This window comes from Myotis daubentonii, chromosome 15, assembly GCF_963259705.1.
Source record: "Myotis daubentonii chromosome 15, mMyoDau2.1, whole genome shotgun sequence".
Taxonomy (NCBI): domain Eukaryota; kingdom Metazoa; phylum Chordata; class Mammalia; order Chiroptera; family Vespertilionidae; genus Myotis; species Myotis daubentonii.
In genome coordinates, this window is record NC_081854.1 from 61,525 (window position 1) to 79,716 (window position 18,192).

General features: G+C 61.6%; 1 protein-coding gene and 1 long non-coding RNA gene across 7 annotated transcripts; one reads left to right on the forward strand and one right to left on the reverse strand.

The window, feature by feature from the left end:
- Window positions 1-7,120: 7,120 nt before the first annotated feature.
- On the forward strand, window positions 7,121-16,749 carry MZF1 (myeloid zinc finger 1). 6 transcript variants are annotated; one of them, XM_059665572.1, is made up of 8 exons: window positions 7,122-7,382; window positions 8,871-9,317; window positions 9,558-9,744; window positions 10,770-10,837; window positions 10,935-11,055; window positions 11,161-11,355; window positions 14,772-15,331; window positions 15,416-16,748. In XM_059665572.1, exons 2-8 carry the CDS (start codon window positions 8,931-8,933, stop codon window positions 15,974-15,976), a joined length of 2,079 nt encoding a protein of 692 aa, XP_059521555.1. In that variant the 5' UTR covers window positions 7,122-7,382; window positions 8,871-8,930; the 3' UTR covers window positions 15,977-16,748. The 6 variants fall into 6 exon arrangements, with proteins under 6 accessions (XP_059521554.1, XP_059521553.1, XP_059521555.1 ...); XM_059665571.1 differs by having other exon boundaries at window positions 7,121-7,382; window positions 8,874-9,317; window positions 14,772-16,749; XM_059665570.1 differs by having other exon boundaries at window positions 7,121-7,382; window positions 14,772-16,748.
- Window positions 11,585-18,042, reverse strand: LOC132216436 (uncharacterized). The gene is made up of 2 exons (XR_009448754.1): window positions 17,244-18,042; window positions 11,585-12,652 (listed from the first exon to the last, which is right to left on the reverse strand). It is a non-coding gene; the product is annotated as an uncharacterized LOC132216436 (long non-coding RNA).
- Window positions 18,043-18,192: the final 150 nt, after the last annotated feature.

Here is an 18,192-nt window from a genome sequence, read left to right on the forward strand (position 1 = left end):
GTCTTTTAGTTTTACTTTTGAAGTACTTGTTCAAAGCAGCAAACTCCGGCGTTAACCTATGCCGCCATCTTGGTTCTCCCCCTTTTTTGCCTCGTTTTAATAAAGTTTGTGTCCATGCAAACCTGAAGCCGACATGCCTCATCCCTCTTATCACTGAAAGCAGAGTTCCAGGAGGGCCACAGAGAACCCTGAGCCACAGACCTGAACCCGGGAAGGCGGAATCTGGCATCAGTCCAGTGAGGTTCCCGCCAGGGAGAGGGATTGAGACAGACTCACCAGGAACGGGAATAGCCCCCACCAGCCCCTTGGCTTCTCCTGGCTCCTCCCCTGATTCCTCCGACCTCTGTAGCCTCAGAGGTGAAAGCCAGGGAGGGCGTGTGTGTGTGCATGTGTGTGTGTGCGCGCACGTGTGTGTGTGTGTGTGTGTGTGTGTGTGTGTGTGTGTGTGTGTGTGTGTGACACCTGTGCTGCCTCAGTCTGGGCACTGGTCGCCCTCACCCTTCTTGCTGCCTCTGTAGCATCGGCATCTCGCCTGGGGCACAGCATGTGGGCGCCAGGTCCGTCCACAAGGGTTTGAGTATCATCTCTGCCTTCACTACTGTGTGTCCTAAGGCAAGACCCCCAACGTCTCTGTGCCTCTTTCCAATCTATAAAGTGGGAGGGTGACCCAGCCTTTGGAGTGTCATTCAGAGCGTGGTCAGCACCGGCGCCTCTGGCTCAGGGTGGCTAGAACGCGCTTCTCTTGGTGAACAGCGTCTGCCAGGCCTTGAGGTGACAAGGGAGGCAGAGGGTGTGGGCCCGGGAGCCAGTTCAGAGCTCGAGCAGCCCCACTGCTCTGCGTGGACTCGGCTGCCTGAGCAGGAGGCGTGGGGTCAGGCATGAGCCTCCCCCCGGCCACCCTCTCCCACTGAGCCTGGGCAGGCGGCACTGCGAGTGACCAGGACACAAGGCCCTCACCACCCTGCTGGGAGCTGCTGGGTGCACCTCACCTCACAGTGTGTGCGACGCCCACCTCGCAGCAGCTCCTGGTGCCTGGCCTTGTACCTGGGTCCGCGGGTCTCACCCTCCCCTGACCCGTCTGAAATCCTTAACTGCACATTTCTTACGGGGAGTCTGATGGGCCATGGACCCCGTGAGCAGAGCAGGCAGGCCGTGTCGGTCATTCCTGGACACCGGTTCACAGGCAACGTCCACCGAGGCCAGGAGCACCGAACCTCGTGGGCCCACGGGTGGGAGTCCAGCGAGGCTCCAGGGAGCAGGTATGCGTCTGCCTGGGGAGGCGACGGGGCCACAGCAACCAGAGGCCCCGTTTTCCTTACAACAGAGCAGACATCAATGCAGGGAGCAGGCACACGCGGTGAGGGCCCGTCACCCCTCAGCCTGAGGGACCAGCACAGCACCTGTTCCTGGAGGAGGGCTCCTGAAGGGGGCACCAAACCCACCACCTGGGACCATGACCTTCCCGCTCCCGGCAGCTGGCGTGGCTCAGTGCTTGAGCTTCGACCTATGAACCAGGAGGTCAGGGTTCAATTCCTGGTCAGGGCACATGCTCGGGTTGTGGGCTTGATCCCCAGTGTGGGGCCTGCAGGAGGCAGGCGATCAATGATTCTCTCATTGATGTTTCTCTCTCTCCCTCTCCCGTCCCTTGGAAATCAATAAAAACACATTAAAAACAAAAAGAAAAGACCCTTCCCTTGTCGTGACCAGGCTTGTGAAGAGTCTACATGAACTAGGTGATTTCGATAATAATTATCCATTATTCTTTTCTCTTTTTCATGCTTTTTAAGAAGGAAGGTGTGTGTCTTCAGTTTGTTTTCCCTCCCTGTGCAGCCCCCACCCCCAACCCCAGAGAAAACACCGTGAACTGTCCATGTTCTGTGCCTTCCGTGATGGGCAGGGGAGGGCAGATCCTGGCGTCGCTGGGTGAGAAGCGGGGACTGAGATACAGTGGGGAGGGGACCCCACACCACCAGGTGCTGCTCACTCCTCCCCACCTCTCCGGTGTGGCCATCTGCCCCCATGGTGGCCCCCACTCCACCTCTGTCTCCCAGGCCCACGAAGGTCCTTCCTTCACAGCAGGGCTGACCTGTGCTGTGCAAATGGCGTGCGGCTCCCAGACCAAAGTCACAAAAAGGCACTTTTGCCTCAGCGTTGCTCACAGGGTCTCAGGGCCCCTGGAGCAGGGAGCTGGGAGTGCGCACCCCTCCCGCCCACCTGGCAGCTGCTGGACTGAGCTCTCCTCCCCGACAGGCAGCTGAGTCCTGTCCTGTCCCGGGGACACCTGCTGCCTCCAGGGCCACTCCAGCTGCACCCGTTGGCTCCTCAGCTCCTGCACCTGGCCCTGTGCTTTCCACAGTCTCGGGGCAAAAAGGACATCAGCCGCCCAGGCAACAGGACGGCCTGGCCACTGCCTCCATCACACCCCCCGCTCTGTGACCCCAGCGGCTGCCACGGGTGTTGAGGGCTCCATCTGCTTTCGCTCAGCTCATCTGCCCCCGGGTAAGGGCACGGCCAGCTTGGTTGGGGACCATAGCTGGGCAGGTGACGGGGTCACTCGCCAGAACCGTCAGCCAAGAACCCAGACCAGTGACTACCCTCCACATCCAGGTCCGATGAGCCTGGTCTGAAACTTGGCAAACTTGTCTTGACTCCCAGACCTGCCCGGCTTCTGGCTGGGAGCTCCTGCATTGAGTGTCTGCCCCCTGGTGGCCAGTGCGTGTCATAGCGACGGGTCTTTCCACCATTAAGTCGATTTGCATCTCGCCCTTTCATTATACAGGATTAACTCTATTTAAAACTCTGCACATTGCCGAAACCGGTTTGGCTCAGTGGATAGAGCGTTGGCCTGCGGACTGAAAGGTCCCAGGTTCGATTCCCGTCAAGGGCATGTACCTGGGTTGCGGGTATATCCCCAGTAGGAGATGTGCAGGAGGCAGCTGATCGATGTTTCTCTCTCATTGATGTTTCTAACTCTCTATCTCTCTCCCTTCCTCTCTGTAAAGAATCAATAAAATATATTTTTAAAAAATAAATAAAATAAAACTCTGCACATTTTTCCGTAACATACCTAGTTGAGGTTGTTTCTTATACGGTGGGGCCTTGACTTACGAGTGTCCTGACTAATTAGTTTTTCGAGATACGAGCCGTCTCTCCGCTGATTTTTTGCCTTGAGTAGCGAGCTAAAATTCGGGTTACGAGCAGCTTCAGATACCCCACCGCGAGCTGGCGCAGCGAACGTCACAGTGAATGCCACAACATCAGCCCGGCATCGCGTGTCTCACTCGTTCACTTTAATGATTTGACAGACGAGTAATTTGAGTTATGAGCTCCGTCACGGAAGAATTAAACTCGTAAATCAAGGCCCCACTGTATATGACAATTTTGACATAATTTTCTGAAATTCAAAGGTTTTGGCTATTTCAGACCTCAGGTCTCTGCTGGTGATGTGTAGTTGGTTTTCCAAGAGGTTCTTCTATCTTTTCATGGAGGTAAAAATACCTCAATTATAGCTATTCCTGTTGTCTTACCATTTTCATTTCCTGTGCCAAGCTCATTGTTTTGCATCATATTTCTTCAATTATCTTCTCCACTTCATTTCCACAACATTCGCTTGTCAGAGTACTTCTTAGTAAGGCCCTTCAATGCTGAACCAAATCCTGTTTTCATCTGTGTTTGGAGGTTTCCAAGGTTGACTTCTGTCTTCCCTTGAAAACGGGGTCGATTTTGCTTGGAGACACTTCTCTTGCGCCGTCCTGAGCCACCAGGACCTGCCGAGTCCACGAAGCATGTTCAGCCCCCGCTGCATTGAGGGCTGCACCTGGGGGCTGAGAGGGTGGAGGCGGGCAGAGCGAGCCTTTCACGTGATGGAGGAGCTCTGTGGTCGTGCAGAAGCGCCAAGACTCGCTGGCAGGGTGATTCCGTGAGAGGCAAGCTTCGGAGCGCAGAGCGGACAGCAGGCGCTGGAAGGAGAGGAACGGAACATTCCGTGGAAAGGACATTCTGACAGCTACTCCCCTGCCCTCCGGCCTCCACAGGCAGCCCTCGCGCTCTCCCCCTCCCTCCCCTTCCCACCTCGTGGTGCTCTGTCCCCACAGCAAACCTCTGCTCACCGCCAGCACCAAGTGTCCCTCAGCACCAAGAGGGCACAGCCGCTTCAGGCCTTCCAGGGACCAGCTCCAGGCATCCCTGTCTCAGCACCCGCTGCTCATCCAGCTAGAACACGGGAACACCTTCCCTGGCTGTCTGTAATCTGGTGGCCCGTGTGGTGTGTCTGCAGAGTCAGGTCGACACCCCAGAGTGCCTGTTTTTAAAATGTGGGGACAGGAGAACAGGCTGGAATGAGGGGAGATCATGAGACTGTCCAGGGGAGAGGCTGGGCTGCACCCAGTGTACCGAGAGGCAGTTCTGAGGTGGCCACTGAGCCCTGAGGACTGGACTGGATCTCCCAAAGAGCTGGGAGCGGGGGCCATGCGTCACAAAGGCTGGAGAGAAGCCACGACAACATGCCACAGAGGCCCAGGGAGGAAAACATCTCCAAATCCAGGACGTGGACCTGGTATCAAAAGCCACAGTGGCCACCCTGGCCCGGTGGTTCTGTTGGTTGGAGTGTCATCCTGTGCACCAAAAAGCTGCAAGTTCGATTTCCAGTCAGAGCACATATGGGAAGTAGCCAATCCATGTTTTTCTCTCTCTCTTCCTCCCCCCCCCCCCAAAAAAAAAAAATCAGCCCTAGCTGCTTTGACTCAGTGGATAGAGCATCAGCCTGTGGACTGAAGACTCCCAGGTTCAATTCCGGGTCAGGACACAGGCCCAAATTGCCTCAGCCAGTTGGAGAATACCACCCTCCTGTGCCCCAACCCTGGTGGGCTGTGTGCCACTGTAAAAAAGGAAGAAAGAGCCAAACCAGTGTGGCTCAGTGGATAGAGCCTCGGCCTGCGGACTGAAAGGTTCCAGGTTCGATTCCAGTCAAGGGCATGTACCTGGTTGCGGGCACATCCCCAGTAGGGGGCGTGCAGGAGGCAGCTGGTCGATATTTCTCTCTCATCGATGTTTCTGACTTTCTGTCTCTCTCCCTTCCTCTCTGTAAAAAATAAATAAAATACATTTTTTAAAAAAAAGAAAGAAAGATAGAAAGAGACCACAGTGCACAAGACACGAGAACCATGGGTGAGAAGTGGCAGTGTCTGTCCTCCAGAAACAAAATGTCATCTGACACCAGGCCCAAGCCCCCCATCACGCAGGCCAGCTGCCGAGGTCTGTCCTGCATGGCCTGTGGCCTGAGCCACTCGCCCACCAGTCGGCCCCACTCCCGTGGGGCCGGCACCACAGGGCCTCCTGACGAGGCCGCGGCCCGAGCCTGCCGCCTCCTTTCGCGGTGCCGTTCCCGGAGGGGGCGAGGGCGCAGTGGACGCACTGGGACACCCGCAGGCGGCGCTCCCGGGTGGGACCGTTCTCTGTGAGGACCCGCAGGCCAGCGGTGAAGCGGGACAGGGCCTGGGCCGGGTGCTCAGAGCTCAGCGCACCCACACCAGCTTCCTCCGGCCCTGCACCAACCACAGCCTCAGTGAGAGCCAGTTCCAGGCTTCTGTCGGTCAGGCCTTTCCCTGCCTCCCAGGCCATCCCAGAGCCGCTGGCATCTCCATCCTCAGCCTCCTGGGGGGTTCCACAGGGTGGGGGTTCCACACGGGTCTGCAACAGGCGGGCAGCATCGGCCTCCGCCACGTCCCCGAGGCCCACGTGGCTGGCTAGTGCCCCGATGCCGCGGCGGACCTGGGGTCGGTGTCGGGCGCCACAGTGCCAGGGGGCACGCACTCGGGCCAGAGCTTCCTCCAGGCTCTGTTCACGGTGGCGGGCTGCAGGTCTGTCCAGGCCTGGGCGATGTTGTCCACGGCCCTCATGACGGTATGGCTGCGCCAGAACTCCCGCGCGTAGGGCCGGCCTCCACCAGCCTTCTCCCGGACCAGCTGGCCCAGCGCGCGGCGCAGGTAACGGGCCTTGAAGGCGGCGATGACGCCCTGGCTCATGGGCTGGACCAGGGCCGCCGTCTTCCTGGGCAGGAACTCCACACGCACGTGGGCGGAGAGGCTGCCCAGGTGGGAGGGTGGCAGGGGGCGCCGTCCAGGAGCAGCATGGCCCGGTGCGGGAGGCCGTGGCTGGCGCAGGAGCTCTCCACCGCAGGGCAGAAGCAGCCGGTGAGCCAGTCCTGGAAGATGCTGGGTGTCAGCCAGTCGCTGCGGTTGGAGCGTCAGACCACAGGCAGGCCGGCCTTGGAGCAGCCCTTGAGGGCGCGCGGGTTCTCGGAGGGGGACACCAGCAGCGGCTTCAGCCTGAAGTCGCCAGCTGCGTTGCCCCCAGCAGCAGGGTCAGGTGGTCCTTAGGGGCCTTGGGCCGGGCCTGGCTGCCCCCTCCAGCGCCAGCAGCATGCGCTCGGGCAGCCGCTTCCAGGAAAGGCCCGTCTCGTCCACGTCGAAGACTTGCTGCGGGGAGGAGCAGCCCCCCTCCAGGATGCGGCGCAGCACGGAGGGGTAGCAGGCAGCGGCCTGGGCGTCAGCCACCGCCGGCTCATCCGTGAGCAGCAGGTGGTGGCGTGCCTTGAAACGGGCAAACCAGCCATTGCTGGCACCAAAGGTCTCAGCCTGGGCGCCACCGCCCTGCTCCTGCTGCAGCTGGGCGAAGAGCCGCCGCACCCCTTACTGCTCTCGCTCCCTGTTGCTAATTATTCTGGCCACCGGCCTCCCAGGGTCTGAATCCCCGACCCGCTGGCTTCTCACCACATTCTCTAGGTCTGAGAGAGCAGAGCCCTTTCCCCGCTGTCTTCTGTCTGTTCACAGGCTGGAGCCTCTCACCTGCAAACTCTGGGTCCCTCCCTGCCCCCCGTCAGTCACCCTTCACTCCCCCCTCGCCCCTCCCCTCTTTATCTCAGTCCCCTTCCTACGCCCTCATTCCTCTTACTCATGCTTTTCTGACACCTCGGGGTTGCGCTGGACCACAGTCGGTTCCACTGGTTACCATGGACACGCAGGGACGCCTACAGCCTGCCTACACGAACGACCGTCGCGATGCGCACGCGCGCAGGGAGGGCCGGCTGACTACACCTCCCAGGAAGCTCCGGGCCCAGCCTCTCCTCCCACCGGTGTGCGGGCGGTGCACCTCCGCAAATCTCCGCAGGGGCTGCCGTGGAGACCGGGGCCGACGGCGTCTCAGCGAGGGCCGTGATTGGAGCAGAGCAGCTAATCCTCGGGAGGCGTGGGAGGCATGCGCGGTTGGAAGGCAGCGCTGCCGCGGGTTCCCCCCTGAGAGGCTTGCGCCCGTCGCTGGGGCCCCAGACGCCTGGAGCAGAGGCGGGGAGCACGGGAAGCGGCGGCCGGAAGTGTGACCTGATGGTTGGGAACAGCGCTATCCCGGGGAACAGGGTGGAAACAGAGGCGAGGGCTGGGGAAGGGCCCGGAGGCGCTGGGACTGCTGTGTAGTTTCCCCGGGAGACATAGTGCAGCTGGGAGGGGAGCCTGCGAGCGCGCATGCTCAGGAGAGCGGCCGCTGAGCCTGGGGGTGAGGGCGGGGACGGGTGGCGGTGCGCACCGGGGATTCCGGCCGCCCTGCGGGACCAGGAACGCGGGACAGGGACCTGGGCGCTCCCTGATGGCGAGCCCGGCGATGTCGCCGAGGCCCGTCAGTCACCGCATTGCCACGGCGACGGGAGCCCCGCCCCCGGTTGCCATGGCGGCACCTGGACCTGCCTAGCTCCCTAGAGCGGAAGTTGCCCGCCGAGGCTTCTGGTAAATGTAGTCCAGGAATCTCCGCGAGGCCCGGCTGGCTGGACGATGGTCCAACTTTCTCCCAGGGTTTTGGGGTTGACCTGGGACCTAGAGGAGCGGAGGGTTGGCTCACAGGATCAGGCCGCCTCCGAAACCGATTCCACACCCTTAATGAACAGATTCCTGCACAAAGCCCGCGCCTAACAGCTGCAGGAGCAGCGGAGTGAGCGGGGGTGCTGGTCGTCCTTATTTGCAGATGACACATTCACCGAGACCAGCATCCGGTCCGTGGTCGCAGGGCTGGTGTGGGCCCCGGGAAGCTCCCCTCTCACCTCCCGCGTCCACCTGTCAGGAATCTGAGGAGACCGTGATTTGCACGGCGTGATAAGCAGGGCTCAGAGGAGGGAGCTGAATTGGGGGAGGAGGCCACCTGGGGGCTGAGCCACATGGGTGACTTGGCACAGGTGCAGGGAGACTGCCCTGTGGAACCAAGATGGCAGGGGAGTGGTCTGAGACCGGGTGGAAGAGGGGGTGGTGCAATGATGGGCTGGCTTAGAGGGGCGGTAATGGGGCTGATGCCCGGGTGGTGGGTGTTGGTGACAATCACCTGTGAGAGGGAGAGGTACAGGGCAGGGATGAGGTGATGTACATAGAAAGAGAGCAGAATTGCCCTGACTGGTTTGGCTCAGTGGATAGAGCATCGGCCTGTGGACTGAAGGGTCCCAGGGTCGATTCCAGTCAAGAGCATGTACCTTGGTTGCAGGCACATCCCCAGTAGGGGGTGTGCAGGAGGCAGCTGATCTGATGTTTCTAACTCTCTATCCCTTTCCCTCTCTGTACAAAAATCAATAAAAAAAAAGAAAGAAAGAAAGAAAGAGAGCAGGATTTAGGGGAGAGAAGAGGTGACTTCTGAGCCTGAGAATTCTTTGGGGCTGGGGGTGACCAGAGATTCTGCAGGCCCAGCTAGAGAGGCCAGGGACTGGTGGCTCCTCCAGGGCCTGTGATCACCTCCCTGAGCCTCAGTGTCCTATCGGCCTTCCCCCAGGCAGGACTGAGGATGGGACAGCACAGCATACAGTCGGCACTCAATAAGCATTCACTCCGCTGTCATTGCAGCAGCCTCATCCCATCCGTCCCCAGGGTGAGCAGTAGCCTCAGGGCCAAGCCATCTTTCCGATGAGGCCGGCAGCACTGTGCTCCCCAGGGCACACAGCCCCGGAGGACGAGAGCCCCATCGTGGTGAAGCTAGAAGAGGAGGAGGAGGCCACCCCATGGGATCCCGGCCCAGAGGCTGCGTGCTGGTGTTTCTGGCACTTCCGCTACGAGGAGGCAGCAGGGCCCGGAGAGGCCCTGGCCCTGCTCCGGAAGCTGTGCCGCCAGTGGCTGCGGCCGGAGGTGCACTCCAAGGAGCAGATGCTGGAGCTGCTGGTGCTGGAGCAGTTCCTGAGCGCACTGCCCCCCAAGATCCAGGCCCGAGTGCGAGGGCAGCGGCCGGGCAGCCCCGAGGAGGCCGTGGCCCTGGTGGAGGGGCTGCGTCGGGAGCCAGGAGGACCCCGGAGATGGGTGAGTCGGTTGCCCTGAACATAACATGGGGCGTGCCGTGCTCAGCTGGACACATGTCCCATGCAGGGTCATGGACACAGGGAGGGATGCAGGGCGGGTGTCGACACAGGACACCCCCTGCGCATTCCCCGGGGGATGGGTTCCCTGAAGGACATACTTAGTCCAGACCTTGAAGTCCTGCATTGGGGTCCAGCCCCAACTCCCAGCCTGGACCCCTAATGAGACGGGGTACCTCCCCAGGTCACAGTCCAGGTGCAGGGGCAGGAGGTGCTGTCAGAGAAGGTGGAGCCCTCCGACTTCCAGCCCCTCCCGCAAACCAAGCCTCAGACTGCGGAGCCTGGGCCTGAGACAGAGGTCACCACGCAGAGGTCACCACCGAGCCCTCAGGTGAAAAAGGAGCCTGAGGACCCAGCTGAGGACAGGCAAGGTAGGCAGGGCCCAAGGCTTCACTGGATGGACCTGGGAGCTGGGCCTGGACATCCTGAAGCCACTGGGCCAGGCACCTAATGGGTGGGCCATGGCCATGCACTGGACCCCTCCCCTGAGCCAAGCCTGACTGTCAGCTGTCTCCATGCTCCCCCCTGGCATGAGACGAGCTGATGGGGTGTCCGCGTGGGGGAGGCGTGCGGGGTTCCCTCCGCAAGGAGATCCATTGAGGGACGTCAGCCGGTCACAGGAGAGGCGACAGCAGGCTGGGGGGTGTTCATGTTCTTTGTGAACGGTGACGCTGAGGTGATCTTGGCGTGCAGGATGAGTTTAGAGAAGCAGAGGGCTCTACTCGGTGAGGCGAGTAGCAAAGCCCCCAAAGCTCTCATGGCTTTTATTTGGGGAGCACAGCAAATAACAATGGAGTACAGCAAGTGACAGTGACTAACAGGCGTGCTTATGAGATCATCTGAGCTAAGTTATACTTTACACTGTTAATTTCCTATGTGATACAAAGACCCTTTCCACCTGCAGCAGTGCACCCTCCCTGGCTTTCCATGCCCTCATGGGCTATTTCTCACCTCAAGGAAATTCTGCCTCTGAACAATAAGTCTTGCTTGCAGGCCCCCGCCTTTTCCTGGCAGAACGTCCTCTTCTAGTTAACTTCGTTCCGCTTGACCAGCTACAGGGGGCATGGGTGGGTGCAGATGAGGGAGGACCCCAAAGTGCTGGGGGCCTGACCCTCCCGTGCACACCTCCCGGGCAGGTGCCACAGCTGGCCACCCCCTCCACCACTCCTGTGGTCCCTTGGGCAGTGCCCCCTTCCCACCCTCACTGTCTGTATGCCCAGATCTCACGCAGGCGTGCAGGGCACTGACCTGAGCCGCCGCCTCCTGGGCCTTCCAGGGGCCCCTGGAGCTACCCTGCAACCATCCCTCCCCACCTGGATCCCAGTACCCAGCGTGCCACTGGGGAGAGTCGTGGGGTGGGAACCGTGGGACCCCTCACCCCATCCCTCCCCTCCAGAGTTTCTGGATTCTGAGGCTCCGGTCAACCCCCAGGAGGCCGCTTCCACGCTCCTGCCTGAGGCCCAGGTGAGCCCCACAGGCCAGGAGCCTCAACGGGTGGAGGTTGGGAGGTCCCTCCCTGGGCCTCGTGGGGCAAGACGAGCCGTGACCACTGTGGTTTCAGGACTGTGGGATGTTGCTGGACCAGGCCTCTCCCCACAGCAAGACTGAGCCTGAGGGCTCCTCGTGGAGGGAACACCCTGGGGCCCCGTGGAAAGAGGAAGCTGGGGGCATCCCCTCCCCAGGTGAGTGAGGACGGGGCACGGTGGGGCGGGCCCTGTGTGGGCAGAAACCTATCTGCCTATCCCATTCCTAGCCCTGCTCCCCACTCCCTGGACCATCCCTCGCAGCATCGACCTTCAGCATCTCCAAGCCTCAAAAGCCCCGCTCTCCCCTGACCGCACGCCCCTCCATCCAGCTGCTCCCCCACCTCAGTGACGCCTCCAAGACCCGGGTCTTGTTCCCCAGCCCACACCTCCCGGCTCTGGCATCCCGTGGCCAAACTGGAGTGTCGGCACAGGGAGGCTCAGGAATGGCAAGGACAGGTTAGCAGACGGGGGCGGGCAGCACAGCGGGGGTCACACCATCTCCCAGGTGTCCGCTGGGCACTCAGCCCGAGGCTGGCTGTCACCCAGGTCCTGGTCTCTCTTCCTGTTTCCGTGACCCCTCCTTCCTGGTTCCTTCCCGTGTTCTCAGACCTCGCTCTGAACTCTGGTGTGGGACTTAAGTAATGTTCCGAGAGACACCCATCTACACGCCCCATCACACAGAAGCTTTCCTGGACAAAGGATTCGTTTTATTAACGCGCTCACAGGTTTCTGTATCACATGTTGGTGAGCCTTACCCATCTGAAAAGCACATTCGATCGTGGGACACTGGCTGGAGTGGTTTCTTTGATTTCCTTCTCATTGTTTCGTTCCGACTCCATGTTCTTCTCACTCTGACCATCGTCCCTTTCTTTGTATTCTGTCATCCAGAGTTCTTCACTGACATCTTCCAGACCCTCCGTGGAGACGCTCGTATCTGCTTGTTGGTTTTAACTTCCAGGAGGTTCCATTCCCTGAGCTTTCGTTTTCATAGCCACTTCCTGTTGTCCTCACAGTTACAGTGTCTTTCCTTATTTCTCTGAGAATAGCAGTAACTTGTTCTAGGTTTTCTTCTCCCAATATGGTCTCTGTTCCCTCCAAGTTGTCTGCTTACATTTAAGACGGGGACCACCAATCTGGGGGCTCTGAGCAGGTGGGTGAGGGGCTGGGAAGGACATGGAGGCATCACTCCCCAAGACCCACATCTTGGGGGATATGAGTGGGGAGAGGGGGTGCCAGTGACGGATCTGTCGGGTACTCTGACTGGTTTGGGGCACCCGAGCCCCCCAAGAAGGCACTTCCAGCCTTCTGCCAGTATCCCAGGAGAGGCTGCTGCTCAGCACACAGTGTGACTTCACTTAACCCCTTAACTTCCTCAGTTGGTCTCCTGCCTCAACCCAGCCTTTTGCCAGGATGGGAGGAGACCCAGAATCCAAGCGACAGCAGAGCCCGCTGTCCGCTCAGCATCCTGTGCAGACAGCCTAGAGCTGGTCCTTGCCCTTGCCCTGCCCAGCTGCTATCAGTCTCCCTGACCTGCATGGCACCCCTCACCCTGAACGGCCAGATGTGCCTGGTACCTCCGACTCCTGAACTTCCTGAATCTTCTTTGGGGTAAAACAGGTTGATTTTATTTGTTCCCCCGCTGCTGACTTGGTGTTCGCCTTCTCCAGTCTCTACAGTCATCTGCCCCTCTGCTTTCCAGAGGACAAAACGTCAGTGGTGTTTCCTTTTCTCTTCATCTTTGGGGATTTGATGCCTTAAAAGAAAAACAAAAAGGATTTTATTGTCGTCTTACTGCTGTTTCAGGATGGAGCAGATTAAAATTGTTTTCCACTCGTCCCCGTCTGCTGTGTCACCAGTCAGGATCCTAACTCACTCTTCTTTCATGTCTTTGTTTCAGAGATGCTGGTCCCCCTTGGAGGCTTTGGAATAATTTCGCTTCCGCCCCAGACTGGTTAGTTAGCTCGGTGTGCTGGGCTGGGTTCTCCCACTGGGAGCTCGCTGGTCCCTGCCCTCAGCCTAGTCCTGGGTGAGGGGTGGCCACGGGGCCCATCGAAACCCTGCCGTGAAGGTGCACCCAGGCCCCAGCCCATCCAGGGCGCTCCCTCTGCAGCCCAGGTCTGTGGGTGGCCGGGGCAGACCCACCCCGGACCCTCAGCCCAGGCTCTATAGCTCACCGCCAGCTGTGGATCCTGGGTCTCACCAGCCGGCCTTTCTTACTTGGGCGCTGCCCACGGTGTTCCTAAGTCACGTTCTGTGTTTTGGAGCCGAGAGCAGGATCGGGCACCTGCCCTTGCTGCTGTTTAATTCTCTGCTGCCAGCGAGGCCCAGCCTGTGCCACGGGGCTGGCTCCCCCTCTAGCTGGGCCTGCTTCTCAGTTCACCCGTCTTCCAGCCCACCGGCAGCACCACCTCACAGCTCCCTTCTCTCCTCAGGCTGCACTCCCTAGACAGCCGCAGCGCCCACCTTCAAACTGGTCCCTCAGCCTCCTGGGTCCCCATCAGCTCCTGGCTGCTCCCCGGCACGTCCAGTGAGTGTTCTCTGTGTAGCCAGCATCTTCACCACGAGAATATTCCGAGTAACTCACACGTTAGAAAGTTCAAAAGGCAGAGGGAGTCCTCAGTGAGCCCCTCCTGCCTGACACAGCCCTGCTCCCCCGCAGCCAGCCTGACGTGTCCTCCAGAGCGCGTGCACACAGGAGCAAACACGCTCATATGCACCTGCTCCACGCCTGGCATCGCGTGCAGCCAGGCCGTCCTTGGACGGCTGCAGAGCCCCACTGTGCGCACTGCGTCCGTCCCGGCTCCTGCTGGCGTTTGGGTTACTTTCCAGTGATGAACTGAGAAACCAAGTGCGCAGGTCACTCACGGGGGGAACACAGCTGCAGGACCGCAGCGTGGGGAAGGCGCCATCTGACGTCTCTTGCAGTACGGGCTTCCCGTCTATGTCCACCAGCAGTGCACGCCGAGGCCTGGTCTGCAGTGAGGGTGGGAGACCGTGGGTGCCTGCAGCTCTTAGGTACAGAAGGGACTACGCGTATTTTGTGGGATTTCAGTGTTCGTCACGTTTCCTTCCCTGTTGGCATCCTTTGCCCACGCGGATCAGGTTGTTGGTCTTTCCTGTCGGTTTACTAGAATTCTTAGATTAATTAGACCTTTGCCTCTGCAGTTTCTGATTCTCGTTTGTTTTATTTTTTACTGTTAGGTAGCGTTTGCTGTGCAGTTATCTCCTTTTATGTGGGTTAGCTGCCCTTTGATAACTTAGGGTTTTCCTGCTGCCATTGAAGCCGCTGCGACGCGGTCTCCTCGGTCTGACCTCCTCTGGGCTTCCTCTTCTCTGGCCCTGCTGCTCAGTGGCCTTTGCTTGCACCAGGCCAGTCGCCCAGCATCTCCTGCTCTTCAGACACCTCTCCACGCCCCCGTCCGATCTCATGCAGGCCCAGGGCTCCCTATGCCGTGCACAGGTCGCAGCACAAACATTCAGGTTCCCGTGAAGACCCCCGACTCCTGCACCCACAGCCTGCAGGCACCCACTGCCCCTCAGAGGCCCACTCAGCTCTGTGCTTTCTGAAAGCACTCTCGCCCACCCGGACGGTGCAAGCGCCACCGTGCACCACAGTCCTTCCAGAAAGGTGATGATTGCAGACTGAAGTAAGACCCGGAAAGCTTGTCCGGCTTCTCAGTCTTCCTCCTCATGCAAGGTCCGTCCCCTTGTCGCTCCCTGGGGAAGCTGCACAGATACAGTCCCTGCCCCGGCCCGGCCCTCTGTTTGCCTCCTTGGTCAGTCAGGAGCCTCCAGTTCACACTGTGGACCCAGGGCTGGGATGCCCCGGGCACAGTGGGCTGTCACCCAGTGGGTCCCCTTGTGCAACACAGGGTCTGCGCCCCAGATGGACAACGTGTCTGCCGGCCCGGGCACTGCGAGCCAACGCCAGTCACGCTCCCGACAAGGTGGCTCCTCGCATGCGCTCATGCCCCCCGAAGACCCGGGAGACGAGCGGGACCGCACAGACAAGGATCCCCATCGGGGCACGGGCCGCATCGTGCGAGGTGGCCGTTGCGACGTGTGTGGAAAGGTGTTCAGCCAACGCAGCAACCTGGTGCGGCACCAGAAGATCCACACGGGAGAGCGGCCGTTTGTGTGTAGCGAGTGTGGCCGCAGCTTCAGCCGCAGCTCGCACCTGCTGCGCCACCAGGTAACGCACACGGAGGAGCGGCCGTTCGTCTGCAGCGACTGCGGCCAGGGCTTCGTGCGCAGCGCGCGCCTGGAGGAGCACCGGCGCGTGCACACGGGCGAGCAGCCCTTCCGCTGCGGCGAGTGCGGCCAGAGCTTCCGGCAGCTCTCCAACCTGCTGCAGCACCGGCGCACCCACGGCGACCCTCCCGGCCCGGGCGCCGGGCCCCCCACGGACCCCGGTGCGCCCGAGCCCCCGGGCCCCTTCCCGTGCAGTGAATGCCGGGAGAGCTTCCCGCGGCGCGCGGCGCTGCTGGAGCACCAGGCCGTGCACAGGGGCGAGCGGCCCTTCGCCTGCCCCGAGTGCGGCCAGCGCTTCCCGCGGCGCGCCAACCTCACGCAGCACCGGCGCATCCACACGGGCGAGCGGCCCTTCGCCTGCGCCGAGTGCGGGAAGGCCTTCCGCCAGCGGCCCACGCTCACGCAGCACCTGCGGGTCCACACGGGGGAGAAGCCCTTCGCCTGCGCCGAGTGCGGCCAGCGCTTCAGCCACAGCACCAAGCTCAGCCAGCACCAGCGGGTACACACGGGCGAGCGGCCCTTCGCCTGCCCCGAGTGCGGCCAGAGCTTCCGGCACCGCGTCAACCTCACGCAGCACCAGCGCATCCACACCGGGGAGAAACCCTTCGCCTGCGCCGAGTGCGGCAAGGCCTTCTGCCAGCGGCCCACGCTCACGCAGCACCTGCGGGTCCACACGGGGGAGAAGCCCTTCGCCTGCCCCGAGTGCGGCCAGCGCTTCCGGCAGCGCGTCAACCTCACGCAGCACCTGCGCACCCACCGGCGCGAGAAGCGCTCCGGCCAGAGCGCCCAGCTCGCCCAGCACCAGCGCGTCCACAGCGCGCAGTAGGACGCTCACCGACTCGGCCTCTGTGCCCACGCGGGGCGGGGACGATACACCTGCCCACGGGTTGTGAGGCCTCCGCCGCAGGGCCCGGCCTCGGTAGATGCTCAATAAACAGTAGAAGGAACCTGGTCTGGGTCTCCGCGCGGGTCCCTCTCCAACAACTAACTCCACACACCCACCCTTCCCGTTGCGACCTCGCGGTCCCCGAGAGTCGGGACCCCCCAAGAGGGGGCTCCTAGCAGCGCCAGCACGTCTGTGGGTGCCTCCTCTTAGGACTCCAGTGCAGTTAACACAAGACACACACACCCGCTGCCCGAGCCCGGTGCCGGGGAGGGCCTGGAAGGCTAGTTCTCCTTGACTGGCAAAGCTCATAGGATGCAGACGAAGCAAGCCGGTGCCCAGCAGCCCAGATACGGCCTGGCGTGTATCTGTCAAACTTTAAACCTGGGAAGACATCCCTGAGGTGAAAAAGCTGGAAGGTTTTATCTGGAAATACACCTTCTTGCAGACTTTCCCGCATCCTCCTATGGGAACAGGGTGGGGGCAGGCCCCAGGCCAGTTCCCAGCCCTCCAGCGGGCATTCCCACCCCCGGGCTGCACGTCCACCCTCATCCTCTCCATCGTGCCCTGCCTTCCCGCCAGGCTCTGGCCCTGGCTTCCCTCGGGGCTTTTGCAGGTGCCAAGCGCTTGCTGCCTCCCAGGGGCTCGGGCCCCTACACAGGCAAACCGGCTGTGCCCTCTGCACCTCCGGTGGCCGTAAGGGTGACAAAAGACGCAGCTGCACCGCTTCCAATCCGGCCCCCGCCTCAGTCCGGCCCCCCCCTCCCACCCTTTCCCCCTTGGCCTCCTTTACCCAGAGTTGTTTGCACGGCTGAGTCGAAGCCATGACGTTAGCCCGGCGTCACCTCTCCAAGGCACCCACTCCCTATGCCCAGAGACGGACACGCGGGCCAGGCTGGCCAGAACCGCCACCTGAGACTCTGGCTGGGAAAAGGATGGTCATCCACCCGCCCGAGGAGACCAACACGACAAGAGCAGAGCGGCCAGCAAGAACGGGGAGGGAGGCCCCTGACTCCCAGGACCAGTCCCGCCTGCAGCCTGGGAACGCCGGCGTGCACCCCCGCACATCGCCAGCACCCCGCTCTCCTGGGCTGGAGGGGGACTGTGGGTCGGCGGCAGGGAGGACGGCAAGGCCGGGAGGAGGGGCCGTTACAGAAACACAGCCGGGGTCAGTCCAGGGGGCCCGGGCGCCGAGGGTGCCGGCACTCACGGGGCACAGCCTCCGCCGAGGCCGCGGTAACTCGCCGGGTGAGGGAGGGTGTGCGGCGGCTGCCGGTCCGTCCGAGGACGAGGAGGGCGTCCGAGCGACTGCGCGGAGCTGAGATCCGCGCGCCTGAGACCGGCGGGCTGCGTCTCCCACAATGCTCCGGGCGCCCCGCTAGAGCTGCCCACCCCGGTCCTGCGCTCGCGACCCACCTCCTCACCGGCCGGAAGATTTCTGCGGTGACGCCGGAAATTGCGGAACCACCCACGTCGCTGCCTCCCGCCCTCCGGAGCATGCTGAGCCGTGATTGGGGGAGAAGCTGGGCCCGCCCACCGCGCCCGTGGCGGCGCCGCGGGACCCCGCCCCCTAAGTTCCCCGCATAACACTTCACCATGCTGGCCGTTCTCTGGTACAATAGGTGTTTGGTTACTTTAGCTCAACTAGCATCTCCGCGAGCGGGTGGTTGGGGTTTGCGATGGGACATGAGGGTGCTCCATCCCTCACCCTCCAGACAACACCCCTGGCCTCACCCCAGGCCCTGGCCCCGGCATCACCATGCCCCTGTCTGACCTCCGGGACAAGGGCCTCATTTGACCACCCCCCGCCGCGGTTTGCAGTAGGGCAAGTGGGAATGGCCGGAGCGCGAGTGAGGCGGACTGCATCTGCCCCACTTAAAGATGGCGGCGACACCGTCCCCTGCCAGGAACCTCGAACGTTTCCGGAAGTGACCGAGGGACGCCCCGCACGAGCGGAAATACTCGAGCCCAGCCGAAGGAACCCGAACGCAGCCCCGTCGCTGACGAACGCTGGGCGGGGACCGCGGCGGCTGCGCAGGCGCACAGCGCAGGCCGGGCGGGAAGAGCCGAAGCGCGGACTGGAGGCGGAAATATCCGAAGTGGTGGGGCGCCCGAGGCCGTTGCGGACCTCCGCGCCGAAGCCGCTGCTGCCGCGGAAG

Coding starts and splice junctions, on each gene's coding strand:
- MZF1 (XM_059665571.1), top strand. CDS start 8,931: ATGAGGCCGGCAGCACTGTGCTCCCCAGGGCACACAGCCCCGGAGGAC. Junction 10,838..10,934: donor CGCTCCTGCCTGAGGCCCAG/GTGAGCCCCACA, acceptor CTGTGGTTTCAG/GACTGTGGGATGTTGCTGGA. Junction 11,356..14,771: donor CTCAGGAATGGCAAGGACAG/GTTAGCAGACGG, acceptor TGTGCAACACAG/GGTCTGCGCCCCAGATGGAC.